Consider the following 13,939-nt stretch of genomic DNA (forward strand, 5'->3'; position numbering starts at 1 on the left):
TAAAGCCATTATTCTTACCATTTGAAGTAAATGTAAACCGCTTATCTGACAGCGAACCGCTGTAAGAAAAGAAAAAGGTAATTCAGCCTTTCAGGTGGTGGTCAGGGGAATGCCGAGGTACAGTTTCAGAATCACTCTTTATCTACCAAAATATCTCTGGCCAGATAGCCACTTACTTTGCTGGCTGGTTACTGACCCGACTAAAAGCACTCCTGCACATCTCTCACCGTGACTGAATTCAGATCAGTTTTTAATGGTTTTGAGCATTTTTTATGCTTTAAAGTGACTCCCCGTCCCATCAGCCTGTTACTCCTGCTGCATGCTTCTGCTTTTCTCCTCTGCACAGGCTCTGTACCTCTGCGGGAAAGCTTTCCCCCTCTGCTCCTCCTCAGACCAGCAACATCAGAGCATCCCGAAGAGCCGGGATCGGGACAGCTAACCGGGGCCGGCTCTACCGGCGGTGCACTGCTCCAGCACCGGGACCAGGTCTCTTCTCACCTACAGTGGCTTAAATTAGACCCAGGGCACTGGAACCCATGACTTCCTATTAGTCTAAGTCCGTCTAGTTTGAAGAAAATCCAGCCTTACGCATCGTGAAAGAGTTACGCGTGATGGTGACTAAACCATGCCGACTCTGGCCGTTCCTACTTGGGCTGCAGGTGTATCCTAGCCGGACTGAACGAAAACTACTCCTTGTTTTAACCTGGGTGGCAACCAGTTCTGTTAGAACCGCCACCACCACCTCCCATCAGGAATGGTTCTTTTTGCTCCATTAACATCTATGGCTCCCCTTTTCTTCCTCCTTCTGACACAGGCTGCTTTGCTTCAGGAGAAGAACCTTTTCTTGGGCCACTCCATACAACCCTGCACAATGCAGGACAAGATAAAATCACCACTGCGAGGGAAAGCTGAGCTTTCCTTGGCCTCCCATGGAGCCGCTTTCTGAGATGCCCCTGAGGTTTCATTCCAGAAGCGATGACTCCGCCTAATGAAAATAAAAGCCTAGGTTTTAACGTGAAATTAGTTTGGATTTCTTGAAAATCTGACCCTTTCAACGCTGCTGCTGCGATTAGCTGCACGCATCACTTGCCCCTTTTCAAAAGCCTTGGCCGGCGTGACTGAGCAGTGAAACAGCTTCTGCACTTCAGCGTCAAGACAGCTCCCTTTCAGGCTGCCCTTTGTTGTTGGCCAGGAAAATTTCCCCCGTGGGCTAACAGCGGTGCGCACGGCTGTATGTTTCGAGAGCACCGCAAACAGGGAATAGGAAAGCGGTCCCACGTCAAGGGCAATAAAAACGCTGCTTCTTTTTGTCACTGAGGGAAAACTAATAACTACAGGCAAACGAAGCCCTTCAGAGATGACGGAGAGCACTGGGAGGGAGCTGATTTATTTGGGCATGTAGGCGGTAGAGTAGCTGGAAGGAGAAACTCAAGCCCGCCTTCCCTCCCACACCTTCCCCCCCCCAGGCAATCCTCAGGGGCGATCAGATGTGCTCTGCTCCCTTCAAACCACTTCGACATTACAGCCAAAACAATTTTTTGCTTTCTTAGTGGATACAAAGCAATCCGTTTCAAGAGAAAAGAAGAAAATAAAACCCCGTGGTGATCAGTAAAACCTACCCTAAACAGAAATCACAGCGCTCCTCGAATGCTTATTTATGAGATAACGCTTTGCAATAAAAAAGTCACCCAGATCCCTTTCAAATAGAGAGCTGCAATTTTAGCAAAGAAAGGGAGGAGGTTAGCATTTCTAAGGTCTATAAAGCTATGAAATCAAGCTGAAATATTTCTGCTATAATTCTGCAAGTCACTGAAGAGGACAAACTAATTCAGTAAGTGGTAATTCATCAGTTTCCTAATGTGACAGGTGGCATTCATCACACAAATTTCACTTTGTCCTCTAAGGGATGGCATCGCCCCGTGCTCCTCATTTTCCTGACAACCTTCAGGATCCTGTCTAGCCAACAGTACTGGTGGCGGGACTGCAGGGGAGACCTGTGCCGGTGGCTCTGCCAAAAAAGGATGCTGCTTCCCGTAATAAATTTCTGTTAGCATCAAATACTTCTTTTTTTTCAGAGTTGGTCTCAAGCAAGCTTTTTATAAGCGGTGCAGGTTAACCCCAAATCTCATCTTTCACAATTCACAAGCGTGCGGTCTCTTGCATTTTCAAAGACAAATGGTTTCACGTGCGCAGACATACAGTCACAGGCCAGGTCACATTACAAAGTTAAACCCCCATATATTTGTACTGGGGTATCAGAACTGCCCAATAAATCCAGCCACTTGATCTCCATTACAGCATTTGCGGGTGCAGGTCCAGGCATGGATCATGAGAACTGAAAAACTCACAGATGCTGGAGCGTAACAAGCGCACTGAAAAATGGACTCAGGGAGGCCAGGGTCAGCTCTTGCGGGCTGGTGAGCGAGCAAGCCGTAAGTCCACCGTCGCGTTACAACGCAGATATTTAACAGCTCAATGCACTCCCGCAGCAGCTTTTGATGAGATCAGTTTTGGCTGAAGTCACTAAATAATTTAAACCTTTAATACTGAAATCCACTGTAAATGAGAATTTAAAAACTTGAGTAAGCTTTTATGTAAGGGCGTCTAAAAAGCTCTTAAAGCACTGCTGTCCAAGCACCAATTTTTTCTCACCAGCACTGGCTGCTCCGCAGGAATTTCTTGCAGCATGTAGGTACCCCGAGGACAGGGAAGCCATGCAGCTTTGGAAATACCTCTCATAAAAGCCTTTATAAAGCATGAAATGCATGGGTTCATCTTCTTAGGAAATAGGCCCACTGTTTCTAGGAACGCTTTTTTGTGTTTTGAAATAAAAGGATTTCCCTGCATCCTCCAATTTCCCTCTCCTGGGATAATGGGCTCACACCAGCAGTTCGTCTGCGCCCGGGGTTGTCCCAGCTGCCAGGAGCAGCAGAAGCATCGCGGGAAGCGCTGTGCTCACGCTCCCATTTTTTCTCAAAATCCGTGCCATCTAGTCTGCAGGCATCCCACCCGCTATGAGCCCGCTTACCTATGGCTCCCTGTATAATCTGTAGAAAGCGACGGTTGTCTCCTGGGAGCAATTCAGTCCCTTTGAGAAGTGCATCGTGCTGGAGGAGTGCCTCCGTCTGTCCCGGTGTGCAGGAGAGCTAAGGGGGCTGCACTCCTCTCTCAGGGGCCCCACATTAAACGGGCTGAATTCGAGCCCCGGAGGCTGGCTTCAGCCTGGAAGTGCACGTTTCGGCTCTCCTTCAAGTAAATGGGAGTTCCCCCACTTGATGTAATAGAGACAAGTTTGCATCTCTGGGTATTTCCGTTACTCACGTGAAAGGTATAGGATATTTTGCGAATGGCTACATTAAAAGGACGCTCAGCAGTTAAGGTGATGCATTAATTATGCAAACAGTGTTTTCCCCCAGCACATGTATGTACATTTGCTGTCTTATACGCTTCATTCGTTGCCCACTGGCTCTTGTACGGTGAAAAAAATACAAATGGGAATCCCAGCTGCCTTTCATTATAACATTTCATGCGCTACTGTCTGAGTTCCTCCTTCTGGGATTCTCAAGGATCACGAACATACAAATGCATGTAAATGGTTCTGTAACGTCTTTCAATAAGGCACAAAATATTTAATTTAGGGTTTCCCTAAGCTGGCATGTGTGATGGAAAGAATTTGTATTATTTGTTTTATGGAGGGGCTTTGTGCCTGAGCTGAGCTCTCAGTCCTGCTTTGCTTGCAACAAGTTTATATTAATTTTCTTTGGCAATTACCTTTCAAGAAAAATAGAAAATATTTAGGCTTTACGGGCCTTCGGCTAGTGGTCTACAGGCTACACAGCTTTGTATACTCCAGTGCCATTATATATAAAGCATTTCAATCTCTGCTGGAGTTTAAGCACAGCAACAGACCGAATGGATGTTGGGTTTTTTTTTTTTCATGAATGGAACCATGATTGTAAAATTGTCCAGAGGGTGTGAGAAATCATGGGAAAAACAGGAAAAGAGTATAAAAAAGACATATTCCCTTAGCTCTCATAGGCTATGGGACTGAGGAGATTTCCCTTCCTACAAAAAAAAAGCCTCATGTAAAATCCAGATAACATTTGAAAATTAAAAAATATAAACCAGCAAGAATCACAGAGGCAGTTGCTGGAAGGGCTTACTGTGCTGGATAGAGATTAGAGGATTTATTTCTACTTCAACAACAGTACAATTAAAAGTCAGAAGATAAGTGGTAAATATAACACCCTTGCTATAAATATCCTAAAAGAGAAAAACTCTGAACATGTCAAAAGCACAATGTTTGAGAAGTTGTTCATGAAATCCCCTATGGCTTAATGGCACTTTTTATTTATTCATTCTTCCTAGCTTTTTTTTAAACTTTAACATGAATTTATCATGATTTATTAGCACATCGATTAAAGGTGTTTGTTGCAGAACATTGTACTTTCATGTATCTGCTAACAAAGTAATTTGCAAATATGTTTTGGAAGGAATAGAAGGAGGAAAAAAAAAAAAAAAAAAGAAAATACCACTCTACATGGCATAGCCACTGAAAACCTGGAACATTTTCCTATATCCAATGCCAACACCATTTTAATAAAGCCGTAGAAACAAAGCCCCTAGACTCACACCTAACACCTTTTCCTCCCCAAAAAAGCATCCCCACCTGCTTCTGCTGATCTGGGCAGCGCACTGTGCTGGGGGGGGCTGCTCCCGGAGCCAGCCCCGCCAGCGGTACTCGCCGCAGCCGTACTCACTGGTGCGAGGGGGGTACTCACTGGTGCGAGGGGGGTACTCACTGGTGTGAGGGGGGTACTCACTGGTGCGAGGGGGTACTCACTGGTGCGAGGGGACGCCGTTGGCCACGACGCCTTCGTAGCGGCTGATGCCCTTCTGCTGGGTGACGCTGATCTGACCGCCCAGCTCGTCCGCGATAACGCCTGCATGTATCGCCGACTTGCACAGCAGCGAGGTCTGAAAGGCAGAAAGCCGTCAGAAGCCAAAGCTCAGAGGATCAATCTGACAAACGGCTAATGCTTTCACTTCCAAGCCACTAGTATACAGGTGTTACAGCTCATAAAATCCGGCAAAGGCTCAAGAGGAATAAGAGGCAGGGGAGAGAGAAAGAGCAGTCATCTTTGAAAAAAAATGCATTTCTGAAAGTCACTTTTTTTTTCAAATGACAAAGCAAATAATCTGCTTCTGAGAAGGTGCTGCAAGATTTTAACCTAATAAGTATTGTGTCACTCCTCAGGAAAACAAAGTCAAAGGCAAGGCGACTCTTCTTTGCAAAGAGAAAACAATAATTACTTGATAGACTTGCCTGAAGGCAGACCTGTCTATTACTGTGCCTTAGGATTTGAGTCATGGCATACATTAGGAGATTTGGCTATGTGTTGACTAGCTGCTGCTGGGTTTTAAGTAGAACCCCTTTGCCAGTATTGGATAACGCTGAAAAATACAGGCAGGACAACTTGTGTGCCAAATAGGTGGCAATAACGTACCACTGGTCTAGGGCAGAGCCGAGAAAGGCCAGCAGAAAGGTGCAAAGGAGACATTCCCAGGGGCTGCTGGCAGAGATTGGTCTCCTTCATACGGACCCAGTTTGGGCTACTGCCACCCTGCAAGCTGGGGTGCCGGCTTGTCCCCTCCGGGGAGGGCTGGGGACACAAAGGCAGCAGGTCTCCAGGGGACCCCCGCGGGTTCTTCCCATCAGAAAAGCTGAATCCCCCTTTAAGGTGGAGGGAAAATGTCTTTCAAAAATTCCTCAGCGCAGATAAGATCTGCATGAGGTCATGCCATGTGATGCTTTTCTTTCCTAACCACCCGAACGAAGGGGAGGAATAACTCCAGCTAATGAGAATGTACTATGGCATTTCTTTGTTTCTTCAGCTCTGCCACTTTCCAGGCTGGAGCGGCGTGCTCGAATAACTGGATGAACAGGTTAAACGTGAACACTGACTTTTTGGAAACTCAGCAACTGCTATATTTGTGATAGGGTGGGATTTTACTTCAGTGGTATGATTAAACTTACTCCACTGTGAAAGATGTAAAGATTTCACGGGCATGACGGGAGGAGAGCACTGTGTGATGTGAACTGTGGATAAATGCAACCACTCGGGCAACTTCTTCACTTTAAAGAATGAGCAAGAGGTTGGGTTGAAAGAACCCAAGAGGTTGATGGTTATCAGTGGGATGTCATTAGGCAGTGTATAATATTTATTTCGTCTCAGAGCAGATTGCTGGGATACTGCAGGCATAATCATAAAGAAAACCTGCATGTTACTGAAATGTAGTTTTTTTCCTACAAGAGATAACTGTAGAAAAGAAACACGCATGGACTCCAAACAAGTAAAAGCTGAAGTCGTAGGAATATTTAGTACAGCCGTGAGCACTGCCTCAAGAGGGACAAACCCGATGCAGGGTTTTTCCGGAAAGCCAGAAACCACAAGTCAGTAGGTATATTTGACAATCGGTGGACTTTATTCTCACATAATTGATTGGTCTGTTTGAAAAGTGTCTCCATGTGCTTATATACTGATAACATACTCATATACTGATAATAAAAGGTATTATCTAACACAGCTGGGTAGAATTACTGACAAAAGTCAAACAGCAAAAGTTGAAACCAAGTTGTGCTACGCTTCTCTCTTCTGTCTTTATAAATTTCCCCTCATTATCCTGTGTACTTACATCTCTGTATCCTTCTCCGACATTCCCAGAGATGTCACCTGCTATGTCTCTGCAGCCAGCAGGACAGTATCTGCTGTAGTGAGAGAAGAGAAGCTTCTTTAAAATATGAACTGTAGTGATGATACACAGAAACAAACTCGTACAAAAGAAATGCTCTCAAACCAAGAAACGTTTTAGCAGTAAGTTCTGGCTGATGGTCTGCTAGTGAGTCGAGGAGGTAAATAAACAGGCCCTTGAGTTCGTGAGTGGACTGCACACAGCAGCACACAAAGAACCAGAAAAGCAGTTTTGCAAGGGCATTTCTGTTTAATTCTCTTGTTCTAGAAATGCTACCACACAAGTTTTCAGCACAGCCCAGATAAGCCTACACGCACATCCAGACAGCAGCCAGAAGAGCACGATTTATTACCATTTCAAATCCTATCACAAAGTTCAAGGAACCAAGAAATTATAGCTTGTCCTCAGATAATCTTGTATCAGCTAGGACGTGATCTGCTCTCAGGAGAAGCACTGGAATTTGAGGCTACTTTGAATTTCAAAGTGGAATCTCTTTTTACATATACCATGTATATGTATGCCCTAACGAGAATCGCTGAGAGCTCTATAACTCCATTCCCGCACTTTTCCGGGCCACAGACTTCCATCCCTTAGACTGTTACAGCATTGGAGCTCAAACAAATTCACTTCCCCAGAAAACCAAGACTGTACCTGCCTTATATGACATTTTCTAGCATGGGACCAGAAGACAGTTACAGCAAAGCAAGCCAGAGCGGAGAGCTGCAAACCCTCTTTACCTGTATTCAGCCTTTGTGTAGTGGTTTGCTCGTTCCAAACATGTGATTAGATCTGTGAAAAGTTTACAAATGTCAGTCCCCATTGCAGGTTGTAGAAATACAGACAAATATTTGGCTGAACGTGAAATTACATTTAAAGACCTCTCTGTATAATACTTGAACAATTGTATTAGATAGAAAGGAACAGCTATGGTTTTCCCTCATTCTTTTCATCTCCCTCTTCTACTCTTCTTATGTCTTACACCTTCAACAAAGTTGCATAGACCCCCAGAATATTAAATGTAGGAATCAAATCTTAATCTCTCCTATCCCTTCATCCTATCACTGTGTGGTAGATGCTGGAGCCCAGAATACAGTGGAGCTTCAAGGAGAAGGTACTAATTTTCTCGTTCACTGGGCCTGTATTGCAAATTGTCTCGGTAAGATTTCAGCAGCTATTATATCTGGTTAATATTACAACTGCTTCTTGCACACATGCTATTAAAAATAACATGGTTCATGGTAATCTGGAAATATTTAGGACCAAACACTTGGGCCAAATTCTGTGTGTGTAAAGAAGGTAATGAAATAGGGGGGACTACGCCACTAATCCTTTAGTACTTTTGGATTTCACTTTACCTGGATGATCACTGCTGGCGTAGGACAACAGAAAACCTCGTCCTGACACGTGGGATCCACTCTCAAAGTGAATAGTCGCTTCATTGCTATCCAGAATGATTTCTTTGGGGACGGGCATCACGTTACCACAGTATGGCCCTACAGACAGAACAAAGATGATTTCAAAAGTTTAGATGACATAGTTAGGCTGGAATATTCTCATGATTAGTGAAGAGTTTCATAACACGCTCATTCTCCTTCAGTACCAATCCAAATGTTGACAAAAGGGTTTTGGCTTCAGTCCTTTACGGGTACGAGCTCCAAAGTTACCCTGACAAGGAGTGGCCAGGATCCAATTGTCTCTCCATGGCAGCAAGTCTAGCATCCACGTCTCTCATCACATAATCCTTAAGAGAATGATTAATGTCCTTCAGCCTTTGAAGTACAGCATGCTTACAACCAGCAGTAACTCATTAGAGAAAAGAACAGAACATTCAAAGGCAATCCAAGGGATCTACACAGGGTCCCCCAGATAAACTCTCCAGACCGTACAGCTCATGCTGCTGTAGCGCAGCAGCCGTTCAAGACAGATTAAGATCACAAACAGGGTACTTGGTTTTCAAGGAGCCGTGTGCCACAAGCCAAATTGTACTACACGGCAGTACCACTTTAGTCAGAAAATGTCTTAATTTATTTTCCCTTTAAAAACATCATCAGACCATTAAAGTATACGGTTCAAGTCTCTAGAGTTTTAAACAAAAAAAAGAGGGAGGGAAAGGGGAAGATGAAGGGGGTGGGACAGGGAGACAAGAGCCTTGCACTTTTACATTGAATTAGATAAGAGTTTTATAGCTACCAACTGCAGTATCTTGGAACAGTCTTTGGGACACTCCTTTCTTGTGACAGCAGGCCTGCCCAGAACTCTTAATAATTACATTTGCCTCTTCAGAAGTCAGTTCCCCAGGGGAGCTTTCTTCTGAGATTGCCACAGTCTTTGCTCTTGCCTTGTGTCACCACACCTGGGTGCAAACACTTACCCACGGCTGCCCTCAGGCACAGGTGCCACATAAAATCCAAAGCAGTTTGGGTACACTTTTTTGAATTTATGAGGACGTTTACAACATAAACTGCTAAGAAGAGGTTTTTGTAAAATGGCAAACAGGTTTTTTTCCCCAAGAGAAAAAACAAGCAAGACCCTTTATAAGCCACCAGCCCATCTGTTCTGTTGAGGTGAATGACAGCTTTTGTGTCCTAAAGCAAGTCCTAGGGATGAAAAACGGTCACTTTGATTTTTCCTAGACAACCTCATTTTATTGGTGGTGGCTACTTTAGGGCAACTTGGAACTGACATCTGAGATAGATACAAGAAATTACAGTCACAGCACGACACAAATTTGATGAGTGGTACCCTTCCTAGCAGGCTCCTAAGAGCTTCTTCATTTTGCTTGACACTCTTGGGGTGGTCTTTCCCAAATGCTTCATTGGCCTTATAACATCTATAAGATCAGCCTATAGAGTAGCCCAATTGGAACCAAAACCAGCCAGTTGTCAGCAGAATGGGACAAAGCAAAGGAGGAACTCTGTCTTTTGGCTTATAAAAATCATACGGCAAAGCCAGGCAGGCAGAGAAACAAGCGACGAGTGTGACATTTCCCTGGAGTACTCGTGTGTTGAAAATGACTCATGACTTAGTCAGAGAAAACAATGTCTATAAAAAGGGTTAAACAAATTGCTTAGGAAATGAACTTATCAAAAAGACAGCATCTGACACTGTGTCATACCAGACAACTGCACGAGTGATTTATTTGAGAAGGTCTTTTGTGTCAGATTGCAGTGGGAGAAGTAAAGTGCTAACTTAGATATTTTTCTTTCAAGAGAGAGAAGGGGGAAGAAGACAGGGAGGCATTGCATTTCTTCAAAATAAAACACCTGAGAAAGCTTTAGTCCTTTTCTTCTCTCAGGGACTGTCTCTACATATTTTCTCACAAGCGCTCTTTGGCTTTCTCCCTCGCAGCGACTGGCAGTGACCTATCTACTCTGGAGGTATAATTTAGATGGCTGATTCACTCAACCACACACTGGCTGGATCTGGGCTATGTGTCTCCTCCAGTAGCAAGTCTACATACGTTCCAGATAATTATACAAACAAATCACACATGTCATAAGCAAAAAACAATAAAATAAAATAAAAAAGTCTAGACACAGAGAGTTGTATAATCCAAACGAAAGCCAAAAATTCAGAAACAATCAGCTTAAGACATCAGCACGTAACGCCTGAAGACAAGTGCCTACTGTTAAGTAATAAATCCAAGAAGCGTTACCAGGCTATGGTTATCTTCTGCCAAGAACAGTTCTGGTGTACCGAGAGACTCCCATGGGTAGCTCAAAACTAAGGGGGCTTAGGATTAATTCCTTAAAGGATATAGAAGCAAGAAAGAGTATACACTGAAGGAAGGAAAATTTTCCAAAAGTTTGTCAGTTCTCTGCATAGATTTGGGGGGCAGAGGGGGAAACCCACATATATTAATACTACAGAACATTCACTTGTTCTTCTGTTGCAAAGTGAGAAAGCCTTGCAAAATATTTCAACACGTTTCTTCTCAATAATTCAGGTAATACCATATGAGCACTATACTGCCAGGTCTTCAGACTTGCCTGAGATCCAGCAGAGTTTAGTTCCGTGCTATCAAATACAGAAATAAGTGCTAAGAGTTAGGGTTTAGAAAAAAGTATAAGCATTATCTCACCCCTCTATTGCTGTTATTAGAGAAACCGATCAGATACCGGTTTGGCTTAAAGGTTCTTTACTTCCTGAAAGAACTAGAGACATGTGCAGCCTGGCTTTAGGAAAAGCTGTTATTCCACTCTTTTCAGTGCTTATTGTGTTTAAAATGACCTGTGTAAGCACCTTTCTGATTTAATTTACCCAATAATATTGTTTTAGGTTTAACAGCACCTCTCTCTATTTTGCCAAGTTTTTGCAGAGTGGCCTTTTTAACATCGAATTCTCATTTTCCCCCTAATCAATTTATTTTACATTGGCGGTCTTCCAAGAAATTCCCCAGGGGGACAACTAGCGATGCTTAGAAAACAAAACCGATTAAGGGTCAAGACAATTCTTTGGGTTCAGTTTTGACTGATCAGAGAATTTTATGCTTTCATCTGTTTTCTAATTTTCTTGAGAAGAATAACGTCTTTGTTTTTAACCACATGTACTCTTTCCTATGCACTTCCATACAGCAGTCCTCCATTTCCTTTAATGTTGTAAAGCCAGAGAAAGGATAGTCTCCCAGGCTCCCTGCATTTCATCTTGTGACGTGCCTGAAATAGATGCACTTTCTATATAACACAGTAACACCTAGTAGATTTGCTCTCCATTGACTTACCTATTACCTTGAATACAGATACTGTGAGATTTTATAGACATTAGAAGATTAAACCAATCAGCATCTGTAGACATTAGACTTCATCTGAAAGCTGTATTTACTAGTCCGTATTTTCCACTTGAGGTGACAAAAATACTACTTTATCATCTACTTTTAAACCTCATATGTGCTCCCAGTCTTCTCTGTCCGTTCCACCTAGGATTTATTGATTTCCCCAGGCTATCTATATGAATACTGTACAACCATAGCAGAGAGGAGGGATGATGGAGAAAGCCTTGGTTTGTGTCTGGCATGAAAACAAGAAACTTGCTTACAGGGCCCTGTTAACTTTTACTGCAGCATTTGGACTTGACTCTGGACAAATACTTAATTCCTAAACGTGGGACTAAGCCAAAAGTTTTTTAAGATCCCTTTTGAGAACTGCCAGATCACGTTATCAGTTTTTCATCTTCTAATGTTAGTTGTGAGGTGGGTTGTTTTGCATATTCGGCTTGAAAAATGAGTCATGAATGCTGATCTCTCTCCTTGTTTCCTGTTAAAGAGACTCGGCTGGAGCTCTGCTGGGGTAGGTAGGCAGGATTATTTGGTTTGTTTACTAAGAACAAAGAAAAGAGTTTGATTTAATAAACAGATGTGTTACATGTCATGAAACTGAGTAGGTGTTCTCCATATTTCAGTATTGTTACATCTAGATGCCAGGGCCTTTTCTTCTTTCAGTGTCTCATTAATGAGTTGACCCAACTGTGGTTCCGTCTGTTCACTCCAGATTCTTTAATATATATATTTATTTTTTTTTAATTCTGCAGGAGAGCTATTAGGGGCCTAGGAATTTCAAATGTACCTAATTTAATATTCTCTATTATTAAACGAACATTTAATGCCTTTCGTCCAGAACTTCTGGTCTGTTGGTATGGTTTAGGTGGCTTAAATCAAATACTTTTACTTTGGAATCACTGTCTCCAAGCAGTATTAACATCCTGTAAGATACATGGTAAATTGTTTTGTGGATATCCTTTGGCTGGCTCCTCTGGAGACTGAAGAGACTATTTTACGTGTTGTTTATTTTTTAAATGTTAGCAATAGTCTACTGCTTTTGTCTTTTTCATAATAGTGTTGTTTTGCAAATCTGATGATCTTTACAGCATTGTCTGGTTTTATGAGGTCTAGTTTACTTCTACTGTCAACCAGGCTCTGGCATATTTCCTGAGACTGCTTTGTTGAATTATGTTCCTTTATTTTTTCTACTTCCCTTAAGAAGCGCTGTGCCTAGAGGACTCTCTTCTCTCACACCAGCTGGCAATGCCTACATGCCATTTGTTTCTGTAGTTCTTAATACTTTCTGCCTCTTCTGTAAGGCTTTACTTCCTTTTAAAAGCAATTATTTCCCTCTTTAGCTATCGCATGTCTGGTTCACTATGCTCGTTCTGCTTTCAAATCCCTCAAATTCATTAGAAACTTGCAGTTTGACATTCGCAGAGGTCTTTAGGAATCTTGGTTCGTTTAGATATCAACTCATGATGTCCTCTGTTCAACAGGGAATCTTCTCCCTTTTTTTCTGTCTTTACTTGCAGACTAAGCCATGGCTGGTGAGCAAGGTGTAGCAACGATCCCAGGGATCTGCCTCTCCAAGATTATAATTTCCTAACACATTTGTTTGGGAAAACAATGTTTTAAATTGTGATCCTTATAGTCAGTAGTCTTTTCTCAAATAAAGCAATTTGGAAGTACCTCAGCAGCTGGGGAAGAACAGGGGATGTGATGAACATGGATTATGCTTGTTTCACTTCAGAGCTAAAAACTCAGCCAGAGTGCAAGTCTTTCACAAACAGCTCACAAAACCAGCAAGGATCTGTTGTATGAAAACATCTGCATTCTTGAAATTCATCTCCATCCCACATTCGCACAAATGCTTCAACTTTCATAAGCAGTAACTCTTCCTCCCTGGAGAGGAGAAGAGGAGAAGAGGAGAAGAGGAGAAGAGGAGAGAGAGAGGAGAAGAGGAGAAGAGGAGAAGAGGAGAAGAGGAGAAGAGGAGAGAGATCTTCGCTCCAACCCTGCCATGCACATGCACAGGGATAACCAGCGTCACCCTGCAAGGACATGCCAGGAGATGAAAAGTGCTGCTCTATGTCCTTCTTTGCAGGACGTGGGGAAGGTGGTGTTTAATACTCAGTAGATATGAGTTGACAGAGCAGTCAGGATGAGACAGGCTGGTTATTCAACATTTAACTCTGTGCAACACAGTCTGACCTCAGGCTGAGTGGTAAGCATTTCTCGTTTTAGGAAAAAAGCGAACATAACTTTCAGTTAACGTTTCCAAAGTGTTGCCAAAGACTGCAATAAAGGAAATAAAAAGTCATCCAAGTAGAGTCAGGCTGGAGAAGTAATTACAATTTTAAAAGGGAGGGTCTGGGCCACCTGCACAGGCTGTAGGTCTGCCTGCTTGACCTCAGGTGAGATCTCCGA

The 13,939-nt window shown here is 43.1% G+C and overlaps 1 protein-coding gene across 4 annotated transcripts in view; it reads right to left on the minus strand.

Annotated features, from left to right (window-relative positions):
- DCBLD1 (discoidin, CUB and LCCL domain containing 1) overlaps positions 1-13,939 on the minus strand; it is a 49,045-nt gene that overhangs the window by 13,754 nt on the left and 21,352 nt on the right. For 3 of the 4 annotated variants that reach the window (XM_030002205.2, XM_041119985.1, XM_030002221.2), the window contains exons 3-7: positions 8,109-8,246; positions 7,491-7,542; positions 6,697-6,769; positions 4,844-4,977; positions 19-59 (exon numbers count right to left, since the gene is read on the minus strand). In XM_030002205.2, coding sequence (XP_029858065.1) covers positions 19-59; positions 4,844-4,977; positions 6,697-6,769; positions 7,491-7,542; positions 8,109-8,246 — 438 coding nt within the window. The remainder of the gene's footprint in view (positions 1-18; positions 60-4,843; positions 4,978-6,696; positions 6,770-7,490; positions 7,543-8,108; positions 8,247-13,939) is intronic. The other variant, XM_030002216.2, reaches the window with a different exon arrangement.

This window comes from Aquila chrysaetos, chromosome 2 (assembly GCF_900496995.4).
Source record: "Aquila chrysaetos chrysaetos chromosome 2, bAquChr1.4, whole genome shotgun sequence".
Classification (NCBI taxonomy): Eukaryota; Metazoa; Chordata; class Aves; order Accipitriformes; family Accipitridae; genus Aquila; species Aquila chrysaetos.